This window comes from Orbicella franksi, chromosome 1 (assembly GCF_964199315.1).
Source record: "Orbicella franksi chromosome 1, jaOrbFran1.1, whole genome shotgun sequence".
In the NCBI taxonomy this organism is placed as follows: domain Eukaryota; kingdom Metazoa; phylum Cnidaria; class Anthozoa; order Scleractinia; family Merulinidae; genus Orbicella; species Orbicella franksi.
The window spans coordinates 34,077,034-34,095,953 of record NC_138145.1 but is presented as its reverse complement, the minus strand read 5'-3'; the positions used below and the strand labels follow the sequence as shown (position 1 = coordinate 34,095,953).

The 18,920-nt window shown below is 40.0% G+C and overlaps 2 protein-coding genes across 2 annotated transcripts in view; one reads left to right on the top strand and one right to left on the bottom strand.

Annotated features, from left to right (window-relative positions):
• The window catches only part of LOC145479610 (uncharacterized), a 385,465-nt gene that overhangs the window by 6,892 nt on the left and 359,653 nt on the right, over positions 1-18,920 (bottom strand). The window lies entirely within an intron of this gene.
• On the top strand, positions 84-18,862 carry LOC145479267 (lamin-B1-like). Its single transcript, XM_081457586.1, has 17 exons — positions 84-1,649; positions 2,708-2,990; positions 3,623-3,769; positions 6,134-6,259; positions 7,105-7,230; positions 7,780-8,003; positions 10,789-10,906; positions 11,827-11,934; positions 12,313-12,432; positions 12,767-12,793; positions 13,138-13,175; positions 14,201-14,327; positions 15,077-15,184; positions 15,689-15,808; positions 16,149-16,211; positions 16,303-16,389; positions 17,072-18,862. The coding sequence occupies exons 1-17, from the start codon at positions 1,297-1,299 to the stop codon at positions 17,102-17,104; spliced, it is 2,208 nt and encodes a 735-aa protein (XP_081313712.1). The 5' UTR covers positions 84-1,296; the 3' UTR covers positions 17,105-18,862.

Below are 18,920 nucleotides of genomic sequence, written 5' to 3'. Positions count from 1 at the left end.
GTTTTTTCTTCCTTAGCTGTGCATTTTCTCTTCACTTAAGGCAACAATCTATAAAACTTAGAAGTTTTGACTCATAAAAAATTTGCCTCTGTTAGCATTAACTAGCCCTCCCTCCCGGAAAGAAATCACTTAATCGTAGCCGCAAAAATCACCAAAGTATTTTTACGGGTCTACAGACCCTATTTTTGGCCTTGTTCAGTATAAGAACTGCGGATGAAGAATTTACTAATGCATCGACATCAAACACCTTCGTAGTCATATACACAATTAAGCAGTTGCGAAGAGAAAGCCTGAAAAAAAACTGAATTCAAAGCATGACCTGTGCGGTACTACCAGGTGGAATGCTCTACGCACTGAGCTATCAAGCCAATTAGAAGCTGGTCACTTTGTTCGAGTGCCATTCAAACTTTGCAATAAATAAACACAGTTAAATAATGATTCACGATGGAACAGACTGCTTCTACCAAGCGACCAACTAATTAACAAACAGCTGATAAAACACTTAACTAGCACGGAAGTTAACACTAGTTCACGAGTTTCAGCAACTCGTACCTGCGAATATACAGTTAGACTCCGCTAATTCGAACCCGGTTATTTCGAATTCGCCGTTATTTCGAAGTCAAAACCATTTCCCTTTGATTTACCCTTCAGTAATTTTCTATCGGCTATTTCGAACCACTTTTCTTTTCACCTGAGAGTTCGAAATAGTGGGGTTGAACTGTATTGTGACTATTCAGTGCAATGCGTAAACGGAATCGGGAGTGCACTTAAGAATTCACGGGCGAATCGTAGGTTATTAAAGACATCTTTTCTAGCAGTAAACATGACATAGTGCATGTTCGGCTAACTATGAAGACCGGACCTTGAACATACAGAATTGTTTGTTAAACAATGTTTATTGCGGAAACCGCAGTCGTAAGTGTGCCTTGAGGGCGTGGACATCTGTTGAATTATCGCGAATTGAGCATTCGTTTCTAAAACTCGTTTTTCTCTCCTCCGCTTACGTTAAAACTCTGAAACAGAAAAGATATAAGTTAAACTGTTCTAATTGATTTCGAAAGAAGCGTCAGTAACGCTGGTTGTTTCGTGACAACACCCGGTTATTAAATAAACCCTTCTAGCTAATGGCTGTTACAGCTCGCATATGATTGGAAGTTCACGGTTTTCAGCGTTCTGAGCCACTCGAGCAGACATAAAAACACCAGCAATTGTGGAATAATCATCTCTGAAATCCTATCCATTTGGTGCTAACAACAAAAACAAAACTAACTGCGCCTGAAAAAGGTGCTTTTGAAAATGACGAGTTTACCTCCCATTGACCTTCCACCCATTATATCCCCGACGAAGAAAGCTCTTCGTTACTTTCTAGAGAAGAAAGAAGATGAACTTAAACAGTTGAATGAACGCCTTGACGTTTACATTAAAAAAGTCAAAACTTTGGAGGATTCGAACAGCCACCTGACAGACGAGAAGAAGAAGTTGATAGCCGAGATCACTGTATTGAAGATGAGCAAAGAAAAGGAGATTAAGCAGTTTGAATCGAGGCTAGAGGATGCAAATCGACTGTATGACGAGATTTTAAGAGAGAGAGCCCGCCTTCATACCGAGAACAGGAAAAACGCGGCACTGGCTGATGAATACAAGAAGAAGTAAGTAATATTATGTCTTTTACACACTTTTCTTGTGTTTTATAGTAACAGACTGGGTGTCATCCTAATGCACAACACAGCAGTTCTCTTGACAAGTACATTTTATTGTGTGTAGTGATAAGAATTTCTTTCTCGCTCCAAGTTGTAAAAATATTCCACGATGAGTTCTATTTCCTAGTTTGTGGCAATCGGCGATAAGCCCGCAAAAATTTATCGTAGCTGTACTCTAAGGTGTTTCAAAACTGGACTATTGTGTACTACTGTGCAAGACGTCGCGAAAGGGTTTAGCTTCCCTTCTGTGTTGCCATTACTATGTTAGGCATGTCTAACTGCCTAGCTGCCAATCAAATGCGGGATCAAACCGCAAGGAATTGACATGCACTCACGCATTATTGTGCGAACCAGAAAACCGTGGACTCTTTGTAATGGCTTTGACATGTTAATTGGATAGCTACCAATCAGATATGAGATCAAACTGTTAGGTGCATAACCGTCGGTTGAAGCCCGGTCCTCACTTGCGACGCAAGCAGAAGCACAGGCATGAGAAGCTTATGTGCTAGTGGGGACGGCCACGACATAAGCATAAGCGTTCTTCTCGGTGTTCTATCCAGTGAAGACATGGTTGGCATAAGCATAAATTTAAGTGCTTGCTGATTGGCTGAACTCTTTCGCTTATAGATCGTTTTGAATATCGAAATCTTCATTTCAGGACAGACGGGAAAGTTTATTTTTGAAGCAATAAATGAATTCAGATATCCATTAAATTTACCATGGAATTTATTACTTCATTTCTGAGTTCACTGTTTTAGCCTTCGACTCTGTATTTAACAAACAGACGAGCCCGCGTATTCTATACCTAATAACAGTAGCATAATTTAGCAGAACTTGTATTTTAATTGCAATGACTTGCCACATTATGCGAAGTTAATGTGCCTACTCCATCACGTCCAGCTTATTCGCTAGCAGCACTGTACGAGACTTACGGATTGTTTTTATAATTGTATTGACAATTAATACTTGCTAATAGGCGGCTACTAAACTTTCTTGTCACCTCAAAGGCTTGATAAACAGATCGAAGCGCACAAGGTGACTGAAGATGCCTTGAAAACTGCTCAGTGGCAACTTTCTGAAAAAGAAGGACAGCTAGTGGCAAGAAATCAGGAAATTAAGAACTTAGAAGTTAAAATACTGGAGCTAATGAAAGAGCGCCAAGAACTGAAGGACGCCTTGGAAGTAACTAAATTCGACCTTGAACAAGAGACCCTCTTAAAGATGGACCTTGAAAGCAAATTACTGTCCAAGGAAACAGAACTGGTTTCTATGAAGGAAACATACGAAAAGGTAATGGGTTTTAACTATCGACAAAAACATGTAGTTTTGAAATGACGCTTTAACCTGCGCAAGCTGTTAGAAAACATATTTCAATTTTCTCACATCAGAACTTGTTCAGATTTAAAACACGTTCCGTTTAGATCCATTAATCTTGTACTTAAGATTAAATTTTGGCGTTAAGAGACTAGGAGCATTTCTACTCCCCTCCTGGATGTTGCGTGTAATTATTAAACATCAAGGGTCTCGGGGAAACAAACCTCAGTGTTTTCCTTGGGGCCAGTCATTGAGTGCTTATTATCTCTTGCCTGCCTCTTGGGATACTAATTGTACACCTGGGTGGAGAGAGGCACCGTAGCACCGTAAGGCACTGCGAGAATAAAGTATCGGCCCGCTCAAGAACACAACCCAATGACCCCAGCCAGCGCTCGAACCCGGACCGCTCGATCCGGAATTTAACGCACTGACCATTAGTCTCTTCCAGGCGTTCAGTTAGTTGGGGCGCAGCGCGAAAAACGGCGAGCGAAAAAAATAGGGGAGACGCGCGCGAGCGAAAGCGAAAGAACTTTTTTCGCCTTCTCTCGCCGCGCTTCTGACCTATTTTTTTCGCTCGCTGTGCATGTATTGCAATCTTTTCTCTTTAGGATATAGTTGGGATCCGCGGCCAGTTACGAATCGCAGAGGCAAAGCGCTTTGAAGTTGAATCGAAAATGAAGACACGTTATGAAGAAATGTTGGCCCAACAGCTGCAAGAACTGAGGAACGAACTTGAGACACGTCACAATTCAAAGGTAGAGAGAAATACAGTGCAACCTCTCCTTACGGACACCTTTCTTTTACGGACAAAAATTCACTTCTTAATTTGATTCCAAAAAACCGGATTTCGTAAGCCTCTCATCTAATACAGACATTGACCTCTGCGCCTTATTCTTGAAAGATGAAGGGAATATCTTCTGCGGTTCCAAACACCGAGAAATTAAGAGAGGATTAAGAGTTTATTCCCTAAGAAGGCCTTGTATACCCAACGTAATCCCCTCTCAAGGTATTCTCTCTCACCACTGGTTTCCGAAATTTCCCAATTCCTTCCCCACGTGGGGAAGGAACGCGTGACGAGCCCTAAGAGCGTCTGCGTGGGAGGCTTCCCCCAGTTGGGATTCTTAATAGTTTACGTTCTATGTGCAATATTTGGCTGTTTATTTTCAGTGTCCTCACTTATAGCACAGTAGGGTTAAATACATTTGACACTTAAATAAAGCCATTTATTTCGTGGAGGCAGCGTGGCCGAGTGGTTAGGGCGCCGGACTTGAAATCCGGAGGTCGCGGGTTTAAGTCCCACTCTGACCACTTAGCTGGAGTTGTGATAAGTTAATAAAGATGGTGAATTTTAAGCTCGGTAATGAAATGTGAAGGTGAATTAATCAACGCTATCGAATTCATCGTGAGTAGTGATAAGTTAATAAAGATGGTGAATTTTAAGCTCGGTAATGAAATGTGAAGGTGAATTAATCAACATGACACGAGCGCGGGACAAAGAAAAATCCTGAGTCCCCGACAGGAATCGAACCCATGACCTCCCGAACACCGATAGCGTTGATCCTAGCAGTATGCAGGACACCTGTCATATATGAACTCAGTTAAATGCTCTCCATGAGTTCTCGTAGCTTAGTGGATAGAGCGCCCGCCCGGTGTTCGGGAGGTCATGGGTTCGATTCCTGTCGGGGACTCAGAATTTTTCTTTGTCCCACGCTCGTGTCATGTTGATTAATTTACCTTCACATTTCTTTACCGAGCTTAAAATTCACCATCTTTATTAACTTATCACTAATCACGATGAATTCGATAGCGTTGATCCTAGCAGTATGCAGGACACCTGTCATATATGAACTCAGTTAAATGACCTTGCTCTCCGTGAGTTCTCGTAGCTCAGTGGATAGAGCGCCCGCCCGGTGTTCGGGAGGTCATGGGTTCGATTCCTGTCGGGGACTCAGAATTTTTCTTTGTCCCACGCTCGTGTCATGTTGATTAATTTACCTTCACATTTCTTTACCGAGCTTAAAATTCACCATCTTTATTAACTTATCACTACTCACGATGAATTCGATAGCGTTGATCCTAGCAGTATGCAGGACACCTGTCATATATGAACTCAGTTAAATGACCTTGCTCTCCATGAGTTCTCGTAGCTCAGTGGATAGAGCGCCCGCCCGGTGTTCGGGAGGTCATGGGTTCGATTCCTGTCGGGGACTCAGAATTTTTCTTTGTCCCACGCTCGTGTCATGTTGATTAATTTACCTTCACATTTCTTTACCGAGCTTAAAATTCACCATCTTTATTAACTTATCACTACTCACGATGAATTCGATAGCGTTGATCCTAGCAGTATGCAGGACACCTGTCATATATGAACTCAGTTAAATGACCTTGCTCTCCATGAGTTCTCGTAGCTCAGTGGATAGAGCGCCCGCCCGGTGTTCGGGAGGTCATGGGTTCGATTCCTGTCGGGGACTCAGAATTTTTCTTTGTCCCACGCTCGTGTCATGTTGATTAATTCACCTTCACATTAGCTGGAGTTGTTTCTCGGTAGACCCTAGTTCAGCTCCTCTGTCATGCTTGTAAATAGCCAACTGGTCTGCCTCCCGCCAGTTGGGATTTTTAACTATGTTATGTTCATTTGCATTATTTGTTTCATCATTTGGTTTCATTGGCCCTGAAAAGCCCCATTGGGGGAGTGGTCAATTAAGATATTTATTTATTTATTTATTTATTATTTATTCATTTATTTACCTATTCATTGATTGATTGATTGATTGATTATTTTATTCAATGGGGATGTATTCGTTTACAGAGACACTAATGATGGTTACGTGATCTCTTTTGTTTCGCAGTCTGGTTGAAAACCCAAGTAAAAACGCGAAATAAGCATCATTCAAACATTATCCTTTGCTAGGCTCAAAACTTTAGCCTGTTCAAGGCTCTCGGTCAGTGGGGACGATCGAAAAAGCGGGCGGACGACGAGCAGGGCCTGGGACTGTTCCCGCTCGTCGCCCGCCGGCTTTTTCGATCGTCACCACTGACCAAGAGCCTGGAACAGGCTATCGGAACGTTAGCTGGTAATGACTCTTTAGAGATGGTTCCTGTATCAATATTGCTTTCAGTATGATGAGTTGCAGCAGAAGTCTTTACTAGCTGTGGCAGAGTTGACAACTGTTCGAGAAGAGAAAAGAACTTGGTCCATAAATGTCGAAAATCTCAGATTAGATCTGAGCCAGTGGCAGTCCAAGGTAATATAGAAATTTATTACATGGCTTGTGTTCGGAACCGATATAACGCTTGCTCTGATTGGCTCATCCTAAGACATTACTCTCCCGTAATGCCGACGGACTTATCACGAGCCTGCAAAAACAAAGCAAAAAGCCAACTTATTGACGTCGATCGTTCGGTCTTACGGGAAAATCTCAAACCTCGACCTTGCCGTATTGACCGAGCGATAGCGAGGTCAATAGGGCAAGGTCTGGGTTTGAGATTTCCCATAAAGACCAAACGATCGAGGTCAATAAGTAGTTAATAATTTAGTTTCCGCTTTTGAAGATCTTTGACCAGAATGTTGTTTTTATACTATTGGCAATGCCTTTGTGTCATAAGCAATGCTTTTATATGCTCTGAAGAGGGACTAGTTTCCGCAGAAAGGGTTTTACTGCATTTTCGGGTGACTCAAATCACTTTCCTCATTGTCAACTTGAAATGACTAAATTAAGCAAAAAATAAATAAATAAATAAATAAATAAATAACAGCAAACACAACACTAATGCGGTGTAATACGGTCAAAACTGTCCTTGCAACTTGCAGTGCAACATTGTTGCATTGTGAGTGGTAAAACGTTTTTACGCGTTTTGTACCCTTGTTGCAAGTTGCAGCAACATGCTGCTGAAAGTTAAACCCTTGTCTTTTTTGCGCAGTATGATTTTGCAACTCACATCAGAGGTAGTACTCTTCAACTTGTAATGCAGCAATGCATGATACACATCTACTTAATTAAAAGAAAATGTTTCCCGTATCACCCAGCTTCGACCTTTGGACTAGATATTTGAACATAAACTGGCGGGTCCTGCACTTTTACGTTTTCAGTGTGACGAGCTGCAGCAGATGTACTCAAAAGATTGGGAAGAGTTGTCAAATGCCCGAGAAGAAAACAGACATTTGAGCATTGCTATCGAAAATCTCAAGTCACAGATAGGCCAGTGGGAGTCTAAGGTAAACTGGAAATAAATCATTTACACTTTGTTTGCTGTAGTGAGAAAATAAATCCCTACGTACATGTCTCTCGTTGCTTGCACTCTTTTTCCTTTTTTAAGAATACATTTTTTAAAAATATCGAGGCTAAAATTTGCGAAATTTTAAGAATATTTTGAGAATAAACCAGAGACTGAGATTTTGAAAAGAATATAATTTTTTGTGTTGAAAATTTGTAAATACAATACAATTATGTGTTTTTAACTAAACCGTGTAAAAATTATTCCTTCTCCAAACGGGAAAACCAGCCAAAATACAAGAAAAAACAGCCCTAGCTGTATCTTCGATCTAATAACATTTCTGCAAGAAGTTCTGTGTGTCATATTACTGCAATCTGGCTCAAAAATGGATTCAACGCTATGAAAGTCATGATAGAACAGATAATTTGACGTTTTGTTGACATGGTCCAATTTTTATTACTATTCAGCCTGGGCCGAAAAAACAGTATTCTTACAGAAAAAGAGTGTATTTAGAGATAAAAATGTAAAAATTCATTATTGATTATCTCAGAATGCAAGCTTGTTACTGAAAATTGAAGACTTAGAAAAACTGCGAGTAGCCGACAACAGGAGGTCTGCTGAAATCATCGCTCAGAGAGATGCTGTCATCAAAGAACGCAACCAGTGGATTCTAACCAACCATGAATACGATGAAGAACTGATGCCCGAAGTGAAGAAAGCGCTGGACTCGGATATTAAAGATTACAGAAGGATGATAGAAGACGAAGAAGGAAGGTGTGGTAACCTAAACATGCCCGTGAAGCCTTATAATCTCAAACATAGGTTTTGTCACTTTTCAGTGTAATATAAAAGTACGGTAAATGGTTTTTTTCTGTCGGTGTTTATTGCACGTTTTATTAGAGAGGAAACTGTTACATGCTTTATTTTCTACTTTCCTCAAATGGCGTCAGCTAACTCTTGTTACGTTAGAATTTGAGAACATCGAGCAAAATTAAACTTTTCTTACTTTGCTGAGTAAAAACCTTCCCATGAGAAGATTTTCCGACTTTCCACGGGGCACATTCAAAGACCAAGTAAAGTACAAAGTTTCAGTCATCATGATAACTGTCACCACCTTGTATTTGTCTTTTCGCAATTAAGCAGATGAATAATATGAACACATTTCCTTTTTACGGGATAACTTTCGTCGAATAAATTATTTGTGGACCTTTATCGATAATAAGACATAACGAAAATAAAACTCACGCAAAAGTAAAAGGCTACCTTTGAATCGTAATTGGCTAAAAATAGGTAAACTGGTACATCGCGTAGAATGGCCGGACATCATTACTTATTCATGAGCACCGAAGCGGCAAGATTTGAATGCGAATGTAGTTTGAATGGCCAAGAATAAGAGAGAAAAGGCTCTAATTTGCCTGCAGGGCATTGATAAAACACAATTTCCTGACTTTCCTAAGTCCCACTTAATGTTTTGAACAACGGGCTTTTCATGAGGAATGCTATATCTACAATTGTAGCCAAAAAATGTGAAGTTTTACGAAGTTTTTCCACTAGCTTTCTGCGTTCGAAAATTGGGAACAAACCGGCTTTTTCAGAGGGGAACATGTGACCGATACGAAGTGAGGAGCGATTTTTTAAGTGAGACTGGCTTCAAAACAGTGAACGACGGGAAATAAAAGTTTGACGTTTTTCTTAACTGATCCCGTCTTTACTTTGTACATCGGAGTAAAATAACGACTAGCTGACATTTAAAATTGCGAGTTGGAAGTGCGTTTAAATATGGCGCGTCTTTGCTTAGTGAGCCATTAGGGAGTTTACGAAAACACGACGGCAACGTCGAGGACAACGTCGATTAAAAAATGAATTTATATTTTACCTACGAATCTCGTGATACTCTTAAGTCATTTGCTTTGTTTATCACTGTCAAAACTGCCGCAAAACCAAATCCGGAACACAGCGATAAATTTGAAATAAAAATTTAAAAAATTAGCCGTCGTGGTTCACATTCTCTAGACAACCCAAAATTTGGTCAGTTCACGTTGTTGTCTTGCAGAGAACGGCAAAGAAAAGTACCAAGAATTATAAAGCACGTGCACAGCCATTGTTCTGCTCATTAATTCTTTTGTTCAGTGACGTTCCCGTTGCCGTTGCTGTCGTGGTTTCGTAAACTCCCTATTGTTTGAAGCACACGACTGCATAACAATGGCTGTCTAAAAGTTACCATATCTTTTCAAAAAAATCACTCAGTCGTTAAATGCGAATCATTGGTCAGTAGCCCGCCAACTTTAAAACTCATAGAACGACTGCTTGACTCGAGCTATTTTTCGTTTCCACTTTAGAGTTCGAAATAGCGGGGTTCAACTGTATTTGCATAACATAACGAAAAAACTAAATCCGTTCGAGCGAGCACGATCCAATCCGCGCTATCTTTATATTTTGCAAACATAAGCGAGCGCGACTTTGCCATTTTCAAAGAAACTTAATCGAACGCGATCCAAGAATAACATGATAGTTAGTTTGAAGCAGCTTTCAAGCAACTCTTTCCAACGAATCAACCAAACATTGTAAAACTAAGGATTTTGACACAAACGATTGTTTTGCTCGCGCGACGAGAAGAGAGCACACCATTTCCTTTCTTTTAGGCGGATCAATAACAAAATTTTCACTCATGTTTTTCAGGCAGAAGCGGTAAATTTACTTTGAGAGTTGCGGACAATAGCGAAAACAATGCCACGAAAACTTCATTGTTTCGATGCTCCGCCCTCTTCAAGTTAATGAGCATGGCTTTATTCCTTACGGAGAATAGCACGAGTTTATCTTAACCAATGAGACTTTCCCCCTTGTGTCCAACTTGCGTTTATTTGAATAATAATAGGCGATATGATATACCTAAAATATTTCATGAACTGTAAGTAAATGTCCCGAAAACAATGGGCATTCTGCGCGATGAACTAAAACCTAAGGAATCGTATGTGGTCTATATCACCCATTATTATCTGGCTGTGTCTCACAAGGACTGGGAACTACCGAATTCACGAATTTGGTCGGCTGAAATCGATATTGACCGCGGTCTAGATTTTCCCATCTAGACCGGCATCTAGACCGGTTTCATTTTGCGTTGTAAAAGTAGCAGACTAAAATACAAAAATGTTCACCATTTTCTTTTATTTTCTTCTCAATCATTTATGGAAGTGCCAAAAAGCCTGATGACAAAAAAAAAAAAGTAAAGAGGACGAGCAAATTTCGGCAGGTTTAAGTTAAGCTCATCGCCGTTCGCAAGCAAAATGTTAGCACACCAGTTACATTAAACGAATTAAAGTCTTCTTCTTTGCCATATAATAAACATCTTATTGACCGAGCTAAGTCGGTCTGCATGGGAGAATCTTAACCTCGGTCGTGTGTACAGACCTCACTGCGTTTGGTCTGTACTCACGACCTCGGTCAAGATTCTCCCATACAGACCTCCAGCTCGGTTAATAAGAGCTAAATATAGCTCTCCCTCATGTGACCCGCCTCTGGGCTTTAAAATACTTATCTAATGATAAATTTCATTTTTCAGGTTGAACATGAATAGACTTAAACGTAGACGCATTGAATTCGAAGGAACGGCATGCATTCAGATTGAGGAGGCAAGCATCGATGGAAAATTTGTGAAGTTGTTCAACAGTGGAACTAAAGTAAGTTAATTTGCAGGGTTATAAAACATGTGGCGCTTCAAGTTTTCCATCGAGGTAACAGGTGCACCTGTTGACGAGGAATTCCGGTCACCCAGTCAGAAAAAAGCCCGCAGTATTTTTTCTGGATGTTGCTGATCGACTGGTCGCTTCCTCGTAGAGGTTAAACAAAAAATCTAACGCCGCTTCAGGGCTTTTGTTTCCTCGAACTTTGCAAGAGAGAGTTTGAATGTTCAAGACGTGTAAGGAATCGCTTTGAAAAGGGCGGTGAAAACAAGATAAGACAAGATAAGAACTTTATTAACGTGTCGAAGTCGCTAGCAAACTTACAAGCTGATAAATAGGTGGATAACAGATAACAATCATTAAATCATGAATGCATATGCGGAGAACGAGCTTAATTTTTAACAAACAAAGTAACTTTATCATTTCCGAGTTGTAGGTATTGCGAGAATTTTCACTCCTTTTTGCCCACTCTTATTTTTTTCTAAGTCCGCTGACCATTGTAGCAGTAGCCGTCGCTGGCGCATCGTAGTCGGTATCACTGTTCAAGTGTTGTTTTGAATGTGGAGGTTATGCGGCCACTAAGTGATTTGTTGTAATGTCGCCGGTCGCTCTTCGACTCGGTAGTCAATTAGAGCAAGCATAACTCGGGTGAGTTAAAAAATACTCGACGAACTTTCGAATGATTTAGGTTCGAAGCCAGGAATTTACGAGTTTTGCTGATTTTCACATCTGTCCAGGTTCCAGTCTGACAGTTTTTAATCGCCTTCTGACCCAAGTTATCCTCCTTTCCTACCTCTCTAGGGTAGCAAAGATTTAATGTAAATCTGAACGGTTTGTACTATATATGCGTATTCGAAAATAATATATTTGTACATAATTTTTTTTAGTAATCATGTAATTTTGTTTGTTTTGTTCAGGATTTTCCTCTTGGTGGATGGAGTGTGGAAAGATCAGTTGATGGTGAACCGCCGGTCATTTATAGGTTCACTCCCAAATATGTTTTGAAAAGTGGGTCTTATGTCACAGTAAGTTAAAAATCTGGTAACTTTGTCACTCGCTAACTTTTAAGTTTTGAATAAGTCGATGCCGGAGTTTTAGATATTTTTCTGTTGATTTTCACTAACTACTCTGAAAATCATAGAAAAGATATGTAAAGTTATCGAAGGGCCACGGCTAGAATAGATCAGGACAAACATAATAAAACAATGTTTTAAACGTTCTCTTGCAATAGATGGATTAAAATTTACAATCTTTTGACTGTTCGACTACTTGATTAAACAGAAAGGCCCGAATAAACCTTCTCAGCAGAATTGGGGTCAAGAGGCCCTCAGTAGATCCGTCATTGTTAGCCAGTCTCCAAAATCAATGATTTTATCTCAAACTCGAACCTTTGTGTATTTTAGATCTGGGCATCCAAAGGTGGTGGTCAGCACAAGCCACCGACACATCTGGTTTTCAAACAGAAGGCAAGCTGGGGTGTTGGCAAAGAAACAAAAACAGTTCTAAGGGACTCTGATGGACAGGTTCGTGTCCTTGTTTGCCAGTTTGCTGTCGAGGATGTAAAGGAACGAACGTTCTATAATTTACCGTTTGGAATACCTTTTCACGATTTGGTGTTTGCACCCTCATAACTATTATTTGTTTCCCAGAATTTTCCAGGTGCAGATTTCGAAAGCTCTGTTACAGTATTGATAAATGAGATACAAAGAATCGATCGCCTTTTAGCAACATTAAACTGTACACTGGTTAAAGTAATATCATTAGGTTATTTAATAGAAATGACTGTTTTCTGTCTGCACCCAAAGATGCAGCAGTCCCACGTCAGTGTTACTTAGTTCAATACATTTTTTTTTTCAGGAAGCAGCTTCTGAAGAACATGAAGAAGTGAGTATGTCCTGTTAGATAGAGATTCCCTTCTCTTTCTGCTCGGTGAGAACCGAGAGTGAACTTCTGCTCGCAACTGCTCCGTTGTTTGATCAGCCGCCGTCCATAACGGGGACGAAGAAATTAAGAACACTCGTTTTTGACCATTTTTAACCGCTTTACAACGGAGAATAGAAAATTTGCGAACAGTATTAATCACCATACGTTTCATGATTTTTTTCCACAGATAATTTATGACGAGTGGCTGTCTCTACCTTTGCCGATTACATCTCGTCCATAACAAATTATTAAATCACCTTTGTATTTGTTGGGGTATTTATTTTCCTTTTTGTGTTCCTTTTTAGGTAGACGGCAAATTATCCAGAATAGAAGACGGCGAAAGGTGTGAGAAACTATCACCATGTTGTTGAAACCTGATACATACTTTATTTTAAAATCCCACTTTCCTGTAATGTCCGTCAGTTTACTTCCACTAGAATTCACGAACATCGTGCAAAATTGGTCAGTAAAAATTTTTTGGACTATCATTTTGCGATATCCACGAGGCACACACTAAAAATAAAATTAGCACAAAGGTTTCAGTCATTAAAACAAAGTTTTATTGTCAATAATACGAGCAGTAACAAATCAAAACCAAACCTTGACCGGTTATTATTTTGTGTTTTTACCATACCCAAACTGATTCGCAATTATGAATAGAGGGGGTAAGTTTCTAAAGAAACTGTGTTGCTGCGTCGATGGGGAGTATAACAAGATAATTTGGTTTTATCAACTGGGTTGATTATGTAAATTGGCCACCGTAAAAAGATTCGAAAGCTGACGTTTCGAGCGTCGAGCGTTTCGTCGGAGCGAATCAATCAGATGCCGTGTCTACTGTCCTAATATCCTGCGATATCAAGTCACTGACCTGATAAGGCTACGATATCATGGTCACTTGGCCGAATTTCGGTACGGTAAATACCTAATCGTACCTCCTTGGTACGCTTTGAAGCATATCAGGTTCGTTTAGTCTCGCCATGAGTATTTTGGTTCGCCAAAATACAAACCATGGCTCGACAAGACTCAGCTGATATGCCGCCGAAGCGTACCAAAAAGGCACGATTAGGTGTAAATTGCAACTGAATATCATAGTTATATTTCCTTTCCGTTGATTGATCGTCCCGGCTACAAACTTATGCGAATCTTTAAAGATACTCGACTATAATAAATAAATCCACGCAAAAATAAGAGGCCTATGATAGGTGATTGATTAAATTTTCAACTGGTAGCCATCAACTGATCAGTTTAACTGATTGTCCGATGAACTCAGGTATTTTAATAAAAGCGTTCCCCGATGTGACCTGTGTTTGCCAGTATAAGATCCTTGGGCTATAAAATACGTATCTAATGATAAATGTCATCTTTCAGGTCACCTGGTCTGAAACGTATGCGTAGGCGAGTGGAAGTAAATGAACATTCCAGTGAGGGATGGATTCAGATTGAGGAAGCAAACATTGAAGGCAAATTTGTCAAGTTGTTCAACAGTGGACCTAAAGTAAGTAACCCACATGGTTGTTAAAATACTGATATGGCTCTTCACGTTCTCGCGAAGGAATGGGAACCTATTGAAAATGAATTCCAGTCTCCGAAACCGGAATGAGCCTGCGGTGTTTGCCTGGATCGTTGCTAACCAACTGATCGCTTGTTGACAGCGGTTAAAAACAAAAGTCCAACGCCGCTTCTGTTTTTCGTCGCATCGAACTTTGCAAGAGTTTGAATCGAAATATACAAGACGTTTGTCGGGAAACGTTATGAACATTATAAAAACGTTCTAAAAAAGTAGTGGATAAAGATAACGATTGTAAAATCATCCACGCGTATGTCGAGGGCAAACTTCACTTTTCAGAAGGAGACTGATTTCATAAAAATGAGACTTTTATAGGCGCAGTTGTGGCGGGAATCGTACGCAGTCAGAGCGTTTGATTACTGTTGTGAGAGCTCCACAGTGGCATGACAACTGTTTGACAATTCATGGCTTTCTGCTTGATGTGGCGGGATGAGAAAATTAAGAACCTACCTTTATGAGTGCTTCCAAAAAAAACATCACAGTTGAAAAAAGAACACATCAGATGAATTACTTCCAAATAGGAAAGGTGGTCTAGATCCGGCAAAAGGTCTCTGTCTGGCAGTCTCTAATTGGCTTCTACGTATCAGAGTTCAGAGGAAGTGAACATTCAGTCGAAAATAATATATTATACATGGTAATTACTCTTAGTAACCTTGTTAGTGTGTTTGTTTGTTCAGGATTTTCCTCTTGGTGGATGGAGTGTGGAAAGATCAGTTGACGGTGAACCACCGGTCACTTATAAGTTCACTTCTAAATATGTTTTGAAAAGTGGATCTCATGTCACAGTGAGTTAAAACTTCTTGTTAAGGATGTTTCCTCTGATGTGTGATGCAATGACTGTTTTATATTAAAAACTCAACTGTTAGACATTTTCTATTCATATTCAAACTTCTCAGCCAATAGAGGAGCAGGTTACTTTGGATTTTCTCACCTCCAACTTGCATTACTAAACTACTCTAAAAATTTGCAAATATACCGAGGGGCCACAGCTTAGATGAATCGTCACAGAAAAATGGTTTAGAAAACCATCTTTGGCTAAAAATAGAGTAACCTATACAAGTTTTCGACTGCCAATTACCGTCGTGTTGAAGACTATAGCAGACCTACAGGTCACCTATCAACAGTGCCCAAGACATCTAATACTTCACGGAGATCAACTTGAAAAAAGAAATGGTTCAGATAAACCTTCTCATCAGAAATGGGGCCAAGGGTCCCTCAGTAGATCCAGAACAGAACCAGTCTCCAAAATCAATGAATTTATCTCAAACTCAAACTTTTGTGAATTGTAGATCTGGGCATCCAAAGGTGCTGGTCAGCACAAGCCACCAACAGATCTAGTTTTCAAACAGAAGGCAAGCTGGGGTGTTGGCAAAGAAACAAAGACAGTTCTAAGGGACTCTGATGGACAGGTTTGTAAAGAATGTAAAGAAAGCGGTAATGTTCTTTAATTGGTATGAGTCGATCAATGTACTTAGAATACCTTTAAATTTTACGATTGGTCTTTGCACATTTTTATAACAATTATGTGTTCTCCTGAATTTCCCGTTGCAGCTTTCGAAAACTTACAGTACCGATGAACGAGGTGTAAGGAATCAAAGAGTCGATTGGATTTTATCCAAAATTAAACAGTACAATGTTTAAAGTAACATTAATAATTCTTCTAACTGAAACATAAACTGTAATTACTTCGCTTTCTCTGTTGCCCATCGACGCAGCAATACTTATTTCAAAATATCTTTTTTTGTTCAGGAAGCAGCTTCTGAAGTATATGAAGAAGTGACTATCAGTAGGACTGGCGAACCTGACACTCAAGTAAAAATGACGCAATTCAAAATCTTTCAGTTAAAACTTCTTGCTATATCACCTTGTTTATCTCTGCTACATTTATTTTTTATGTTTGCAGGAAGAAGCTACTTTGATCCGTGAAGATGTGAGAGTCATAAGGACTGGCGAAGCTGACAGACAAGCAGCAACCATAAAAACTCTCGCGGTAAGTGCTGCGGTGGTACCATATATGGTACACATGCCTTATAAGGAACATTACAAGTTGCCCACATTCATGCTCAATGCCGATCTTCGACCCTCACACTTCCAATTATATTAATTAGTGCCCAAGGGCTGGAAATTGCATTGCCCTATCTTTATATCCGAGTTTAATTTTTGGGTTGTTAGTTAATCTTAACTAACAACTAAAAGTGAACTAAAAGTGGCTTTACGGGCCCGAAAAGTTTCCGGGGCTTTCGAGAAACGGTCCCTAGGACTCGAACCCGAACCGCTCTATCCGGAGACGAGCGCACTAACCATGAGGCCACCGCGTCTCTACGTGAAACCACCATGCCTCAGTATAAATGCCCATTCAGGTTACACTGCTACACTGCTCACTGCACTTTTTTTCTCAGAGCGATGGAAATGCAAAAACAAAAAGGAAAAAAAACAAGTTGTTAGCTTGTATGCACAGAGCTCGATGGGATGTCTCGTGGTTCTTCTTTTCCACGTTCTTTTGGTGTCGGTAGAAAAATTTGAACAGTGCTAGTCCAGCCCTTCATGTAACGCTTTGTTCCAGAGATAATTTATGACGAGAGTTTGTAGTCACGTTTTACTAAATCTATTAGATCCACTTTTTATTTCTTAATGTAATTTATCTTCCTTTTTGTTTCTCTTTTCCTTTTTAGGAACGCCATGGAGGCGACTGTACAATTCAGTAGAAATCAGTTGTGATTTCGCGTTTTGAATTTTGAGCGTTTTCAGTTTTCCGTGAGTCCCATGCTCTTAGAATAAAACAGTGTGAATCCAGTGTGTCGACTAAGTCGAGATAAGCTGTTAGTCTACGTGTGTTTTTTAGACGATCAGCTCCCCGATGCCCATATCTTAAAGACAACTGCTGAGAATTGAAGGATTAAAGTTTTTGAGTTAGTGATTTATTGTATGCAACGTTGGCTCATAGGGAAGAACTGAACAGAACGATGGAGACTTTAAAGGTGCATTTGTATACAATTAAGGTATCCTATCGTTTAACCTAAAATTGTGAAGAGGACATGGCAATGCATAACAATCTTGTAATAATGCCTTCTGCCATTTGTTGGTCTCACTGCTTTAAAAGTCAGATTAATTCCTCTTCTTTGGGTTTAGTTTGCCAATAAAACGACAGTGTGAGTGTATGTGTGCGTTTTTTTAAAATCAGTACTCAGTATGAGACCAGATTGCTTTTGAAGCCTCTCGCCGATGCAGAGTTTGCCTATATATATCATAAATAAACATTGGTAAATGACAACTCGGACTAATATTTTATGCTTCTGTGATGTTTATTAATTTGCTATTTGTTATGTTACTTTTCCCCCAATCAACCACAATGCAACACTCGACTGACGGAAACAAGACTTCTGTTATTTGAACGATATGACGTGTCAAGAGCACTTTTTCATTTGAGTTGCGTAAAAGAATCACTAAGCGGAGTAATAGAGAGCGAAGTGATGTTACTCTACCGAAGAGCTGACTCCCCAGGAAGAACTTCCATATAAAAAGAACGAGGGTGCTTGTCGTACCTTTCAGAGGTTAAAAAAGAGGTTTTGGTACCAATAAGGGTGTTTACCCTTCGCGGTACCTTTTAGGGTATTGAGCCGAAAAAAGTTAATGTCAGTTAATGTATAGTTTTAGAATTGGTACCTCTTAGGGGTGAAAGAAATTTCAAGCCACGCCGGTACCTCTAAGGGGCTCTTTTCGAAATTTCCGACGAGTAACCCATCCCTTTTATACGGGACTCCTCCGAGGGGCTAATAGTTGTTTTGTCAGCTGATAAAATCTACAGCTGAAGCGTGTTTCAATTCAACTTCGGTCGTTCGGACTCTAACTCTACATATGGAAGACTACTATAAGCTTGAAAAATTCCCCAATTAGCTAAGAACGTCGCTGTTCTACGCCCGGGGAAGGGAGTCCCATATAAAAAGGACAGGGGTGCTCGTCGGAAATTTTGAAAAGAACTCCTAAGAGTTACCAAGATACTGTTTTGTGGGCGTGGCTTGAAATGTTTTTCACCCCTGAAAGGTACTAATTCTAAAACAACAAATTATCTCCTGTCATATTTTTTCGGCTCAATACCCTAAAACGTACTGTAAAAGCTCCCGCTGTGGACCTTTTGAGGCTAAACACTCTAAGAGGTACCAAAATCGCTTAAGGGTAAAAAAAAAAGCGGTTTTGAAGGGACGACAAGCATCCCCGTCATTTTTATATGGGAGTCCCCACCCTGGCGTTTTACCCTTGGAAGCACGTAAATCAGTTTGCTCCCAGTACGGGAGGTTTCCACACGTGTATTATTACCACAAAGTCGAACTTTGCTTTGTCTCTTGCTTAAGAGAATGATTTGAAGTGAGTACAAAGATTGATCGACAGAATGGCAAATATTGTGTACCCAAAATATGTTAACAACGATCTAAGATTAATTTATAGGTGAACACGAACGGCAAGAGTTCCTCGTGAGAAAGGGTCGAAACACATTAAAGAAAACAATTCTTTTTGGGGGTCATC